Source organism: Miscanthus floridulus, chromosome 13 (genome assembly GCF_019320115.1).
Source record: "Miscanthus floridulus cultivar M001 chromosome 13, ASM1932011v1, whole genome shotgun sequence".
NCBI classification, from domain to species: Eukaryota; Viridiplantae; Streptophyta; class Magnoliopsida; order Poales; family Poaceae; genus Miscanthus; species Miscanthus floridulus.
The window spans coordinates 80,273,536-80,279,962 of NC_089592.1; the positions used below are offsets into that span (position 1 = coordinate 80,273,536).

Consider the following 6,427-nt stretch of genomic DNA (forward strand, 5'->3'; position numbering starts at 1 on the left):
GGCCCGTGCCATCGAGTAAAGGCGTGCGTGAAGCGCGCAACGGAGGAAAAGGCTAGGCTTGGCTTTCCCGTGTTTGTCGCCTCGCCTGCCTTGGCCTTCGGCCTCCTCCTCTCGCGGCGGTCTAGCCGAGTCGCCATCGCTCCCAGTCAGAAGGGGGCCTACCCGCCCACCACCCTAGCCGCCCGACCCCGACCCCGACCCCGTCCCCGTCCCCGTCCCCGTCCGTCATTTTTGTATCCGCGACACTGGGGCAGGCAGGGCTGGGACACCCACCCACACACGCACGCTTATCGGCATTCATTCGGCAACCCACAAAAGGCCACGGCGACCGCTGCCGCGCCGGAGCCTGCCGTGCCGCACAACGATCCGAGCGTGCCCAGAAGATCCCAACCCCGTCCGTCCGTCCGTCGCGCCGCCGCCTCGTCCGTTCTGAATCGCCGCGCGCGCGCGCGGGGCATCGCGGCGTCAGGGGTGGGGTCGGAGCTCCGAGTCCGGGGCCCGGGAAGCGCAATGGCGGAGGTGGGCAGCCGGATGCGCGGGTTCCTGCGGAACCGGTGGCTGGTGTTCGTGGCGGCGATGTGGATGCAGTCCTGCGCTGGGGTCGGATACCTCTTCGGCAGCCTCTCGCCCGTGATCAAGGCCTCGCTCGGGTACAACCAGCGCCAGGTGGCCGGGCTCGGCGTCGCCAAGGACCTCGGCGACAGCGTCGGCTTCCTCGCCGGCACGCTCTGCGCCGTGCTCCCGCTCTGGGCCGCGCTCCTCGTCGGCGCCGCGCAGAACCTCGTCGGGTACGGGTGGGTCTGGCTCGCCGTCACGCGCCGCGTCCCCGTGCCCCCGCTCTGGGCGGTGAGATCCCCACGCCTCTTCATTTTCTCATCGCTGTATATTATTACTTTTTTTTTCACCGCTTCCCTGTTACTGCACGTTCGATGCTTCCGTTCCATTCTCTTTTCCCCCGTTGCCCTGCGCCTGCGGGCTGCGGCTGCATTACTTGGTTGCATGTCGCGATCGCCTGTGCTCGCTCTACCAACGCTTAAACTTCCTTACAATTTTTTGTGGCTGAATTTTCCTTACATTTTCTTGCGCGTGACTGTTGTTGATTGAATCGTGCACGATGCTTCTGTGGAATATATATTGGAATTTTCGGTTTCCAAATTGCAGTCGTCGTTGAAATTCCAAGCTTTCGGTTTCATATGGTACCAGTGTCCCGTGATGATCGATACTGACAAACTACTTCAGCGTTACTTTTCAGCGAACGGACAGCGTTTTTCTCTCGCAACGAATCAGCGTAAGCTAAATTTCAGCGAAACGAACAGGGCCAGTTCTGCAGATTTTGCTGCGGTTGAACTTTCAGAGGTCGGGATCATGCCCGTAATATTCTTGCTCACATGGTTTCAAAACATGCTGTTACTAATCATTTCTAACCATACAAAAGACTGCATGCCCTCGGCCCTCGGACCTCGGGGATGCAGAGTAGCACTTGAACTTCTTCACTTAGAAAAGGACAGCTGAGCTGGTTCCTTTTGTTTTAGGACACTGCTGTAGCTGAACTCGACGTTATAGTTATTGTGGAAATGGATACTCTTATAATGCTGAACTTCTCGAAGTTGCATTGGACAATTTGACATACGACCTATTGAATATGGTTAATTGTTGTCTAAGGTGTACGTCTCTTGTCAATGTGGTCGCTGTCCTGCTTTCCATGTGCCTCTAGCTGTACCTTATTATCTAAAATTTCCTGTATATGCTATGACGTCAGGGTAAATCATACAGTGATTTAAGTGTGGTATCTTATTCTGCTCCCTTAATTTGCAATCTATAACATCAGCACTGATTACTCTCTTTGTATCAAATATAGTTGCAGCAGGTTACTTGATTTGTTTTAGGGGTACAGAAAGTTAAATGACATCACAGGATTCCTTCTTTGTTAAGAAAGTATTAGAGATGTATAGTTGTTATCTTATCTCTTTCTACAGAAAGAATGGCATTCCTTAGGGCTTCAAAAGGTGTTCTGGTTCATGTTGCCACTATAACTTGAACTATTGAAATACCTAAGATCAAGATAAGGTTCCAGAAAAAAAAAATGTTTCAAGATCAGGAACTGAGATTTGTCATGCCAAATCTCCCTTTGTTTCAAACAAGGCTACAGCCCTTCCATAAAAGCATCGAGTTAGTTGATATTATTTCAAGCAACATTATAGTTCATACCACATAGATAGAGAGTTGACATTATTTTGCATTTTTATTTAAGAAACTGAACTATTTCTTTTCTTGGATTAGATGATAAGTAGAGGCTAATGATCAATACTATTTATAACATAACACCTCTAGTTGATTCCCACCTGTAAAGAAACGTTGTGCTGTCTTATTTGTCCTTGAGAAAGAACAAGATAACATATAGTTTGATTAGTTTTAGTCATTTCTGTTCCTACGAAACCTTCATCTAAAATTATGGAAGTTTGATGCTCACTTTTTTTTGTTCATGCTCTCAAGAAAGATCCTGAGAGTTCTGCTTAGAAACAATTTCTTTCAACTGTATGACATAAATGATAACATGTAACCTTTTGAATAGTGTGCATCCCTGTTGTTGCCTCTCGATATTTGCCATTTCCTTTATGCGTTTCACAATGCACCTTCAATATGAATTTGACTGGTAAGCCAAATATGGCTACATGGAGGTGCCTAAATTTGTTAAAATAAATCAGGAAAAAGTAATGTCTAGACTGCAAACAATCTGTCACTAGCATGCGTGTGCAACGCATCTGCATAATTAGTTAGTAGCAAACTGATGGCTAGTCTACTTGCCATTGTTTTTCCAGGCTGTGTAATCCAACAGTATGGTTGTGGCTAGCTATCATGGTTTTGAGTCTCACTGACTGAATGTTAGGTGGATCTACTGTTAATTTTCTGGGATTTTTCCTGTTATCTCTCACAAATCACATGACAAACATAAGGGAAAAAAGCAATATATGAAACCAAATGTGCTTTTTACCTGACGCTACGCTTTATTAACATAAGAACCAACTGCTACGGTACATTCTGGCACAGGATTCCAAGTCCCTATTCAGCTTTTGGCCTCCAAAACCGGACCTTTTGCTAATCGCCACATGGGCAAAGTGAAATTGTTATTGACCTTTTATATTTCTTGACTTGAATTGCCTTTATGTGGGTGTCATACTAAGAGTTTACCATCCTTCCCCAGATGTGCATTCTAATCTTCATCGGTAACAATGGTGAGACATACTTCAACACTGCTGCACTTGTCTCATGTGTTCAGAACTTCCCCAAGAGCCGTGGACCAATTGTTGGTATCCTCAAAGGATTCGCTGGATTAAGTGGTGCAATTCTAACGCAGATTTATGCAATTGTACACTCTCCTGATGATGCCGCACTGATCTTCATGGTTGCAGTTGGCCCAACAATGGTTGTTATAGCTTTAATGTTCATTGTAAGACCTGTTGGAGGCCACAGACAAGTGCGGCCTTCTGATGCCACAAGTTTCACATTTGTATACAGCGTCTGCTTGCTCTTGGCCGCTTATCTTATGGGTGTCATGTTATTGGAAGACCTTGTTGACTTAAGCCAGTCAGTGACTATCTTGTTGACCATCATTCTAATAATCTTTTTATTAGTTCCAATAGTCATCCCAGTTCTACTCAGCTTCTTTTCGGATGATGATGAGACTTTGTATGCACTATTATTGCCATCACCTCGGAAAGAAGAACCAACTGCATCAACATCTTCTGAGGAGCAACAGGAGGTTATACTCAGCGAGGTGGAGGATGAAAAGCCAAAGGACGTTGATTTACTTCCAGCTTCAGAGAGGCAAAAAAGGATAGCAGAATTGCAGACAAGGTTATTTCAGGCAGCTGCTGTTGGTGCTGTCAGGGTTAAGAGGAGGAAAGGTCCACGGAGAGGAGAGGATTTCACACTGATGCAAGCGCTCATCAAGGCAGATTTCTGGCTTCTATTTTTCTCTCTTCTGCTGGGCTCTGGATCTGGTCTCACTGTGATTGATAATCTTGGGCAAATGAGCCAGTCATTGGGTTACGAGGAAACCCACATTTTTGTGTCAATGATTAGCATCTGGAACTTTCTTGGACGTATTGGTGGAGGGTACTTCTCAGAGATTATTGTCAAGTAAGATTGTTATGCTTCTTTGCTGAATAGAATTTATTTCGCATGCCATCTTATAAATATTTTGTTTTCAAATGTTTTTTGGCAGCATAGTCACCTTCCATGTTGACCTATGTTTTTACTCCATCCGTTCCAAAATGTAGGGTGTTTTAGTTTTGCCCTAAGTCAAACTTCTGTAACTTTGACAAAGTTTATAGAAAAATGCATCACCATCTAAAACATCAAGTTAGTTTAATTAAACCCATTCTTTTCTCTTAGGTGAGTCAGTTCGGTTGCTTGTAAGGGAACGGTCTCTCTCGCTTCTCTCTAATGCAAAGATACACAGCTCAAAAAAATATTTCTTGATAGTGCATTTATTTGGTATTGTAGATGTTAATTTTCTTTTATAAACTTGGTCAATGTTAGGTTTGACTTAAGATAAAACTAAAACACCTTCCTTTTGGAACAAAAGGTGTACCAAATTGTACCTGGTGTTTGTTGCTGCCATAATGTTAAAAAAAAAGGCGTACCCAGTGCAGAGAGCTCCCGCTCTGTGCGGGGTCTGGGGAAGGGTGTTAGTGGCAAGCCGTATCCTAGCCTGTGCAATGCGAGGAGACCGCGACTCGAACCCATGACCTTCCGGTCACAGGCCGAATGCTGCCATAATGTTGTTTAAGAATAAATTTCTTGCCTGATATAGATTTTCGGATTGATACTGAGAGCTGATTATGAAGGTCGACAAAAGTGGTACACCACCCTGACAAATGCATAGCAGAGACGAGGAAACTGAAACATAGAGATTAATTTCTGGAGCTAACAAACAGAACAGAACTATAGTGTATACTAAATAGATTGAAACATAAATATTCAGTGCTGGATCCACAAACAGAACAGAACAAAGTAACATGTGAACTAAACTTGCAATACTGTGTTATTTAGTTTGCAATCACGAATTAACCAAAAGTATAACTCCAAGTTGCTGAACTCTTAATTTATTTAGGGTGTTTTTTATTCACATCAACTCTTTTCTTCTCTGATCCTTTTGCATTCCTTGACCTGTTTTCAGAGATTATGCATATCCAAGGGCAATTGCATTAGCAATAGCTCAAGTCCTGATGGCGATCGGGCACTTCAACTTTGCAATGGCTTGGCCTGGGACAATGTACATTGGCACGCTGCTTGTCGGAGTAGGCTACGGTGCCCACTGGGCCATTGTGCCAGCCGCAGCCTCTGAACTGTTTGGGGTGAAAAGTTTCGGAGCACTGTATAATTTCCTCACAGTCGCAAACCCAGCAGGGTCCCTGGTATTCTCAGGGGTTATCGCCAGTGGCATCTATGACGCTGAAGCAGCAAAGCAGGCTCAGCAGCGCCACAACTCTACGTTGCTGGCAATGAGTGGCAGAGTGGTTAACATAGTCTCTGAAGCCTCTCAGTCATCGAAGTGTGAGGGCGCCATCTGTTTCTTCCTCTCATCCCTGATCATGTCTGGGTTCTGCATCATTGCTTTTGGCTTGAGCTTGATCCTGGTCTATCGGACAAAGATTGTGTACACAAGCCTATATGGGAAACCGCGTACTTGAAAGATCAACCATCAAAACATACTTCAATTTTGAATTCAGTCTGTGGTACCCTCATGCCTGTACAGGTATAGTATAGTGTTGGTCTTCACTTGTGCACAGGTTCGTTGAGGAGAGTAGAACAGGAGCTTTGCGTTCCATTACAAAGTGCTGCCGAGGCACGCCAGTCACAGAAGGTTAATCTCTCAAGCAGCATTCCAAGTTTGTGGCTGCAGATGGGAGGTTCATTATAGCGAAGTATATGAAAGTAGAAAGTTCGTGGTGGAAATGCTGTTCTTTGCTCAAATTTTGCTGTATCTAGTTGGGAAAATTTGTATACACATGTAATAAGCTGGAGACGTTTCGACGTAGTATGTCAGAGTGGAGAACATATTCTTCTATGATTTGTTGATACTTGAAGTCAGCGTATAATAAACATATCTGGAATCAGGAATCTTGAATGGACGAATCGTGCACCGCGGTATATCTGGTGATGAGCGCGCGCGAGAGAGAGCAATCAAATTCAAGTTTGCAGTATGGGCCGGTCTAACCATTCAAGTTCGGCTATCAAAATATTTTCCCAGCACAACAAACGTGATTCATCGAAACTCAGAAACTGTTATTGACATATCGAAGAGCCAAAGCTACAACCTGCACATCAATTAAAGGCTGGAGGAATTAATAGAAGACTGCATTAAAACAGGAGGTAAAAGACGAAAATACCCAATCTTCACCGGTCCAAGATAAAGAAAAGA

General features: G+C 44.9%; 1 protein-coding gene across 1 annotated transcript; it reads left to right on the forward strand.

The window, feature by feature from the left end:
• The first annotated feature begins 206 nt into the window (after positions 1-206).
• On the forward strand, positions 207-6,129 carry LOC136502287 (protein NUCLEAR FUSION DEFECTIVE 4-like). Its single transcript, XM_066497738.1, has 3 exons — positions 207-846; positions 3,203-4,140; positions 5,183-6,129. The coding sequence occupies exons 1-3, from the start codon at positions 511-513 to the stop codon at positions 5,694-5,696; spliced, it is 1,788 nt and encodes a 595-aa protein (XP_066353835.1). The 5' UTR covers positions 207-510; the 3' UTR covers positions 5,697-6,129.
• Positions 6,130-6,427: the final 298 nt, after the last annotated feature.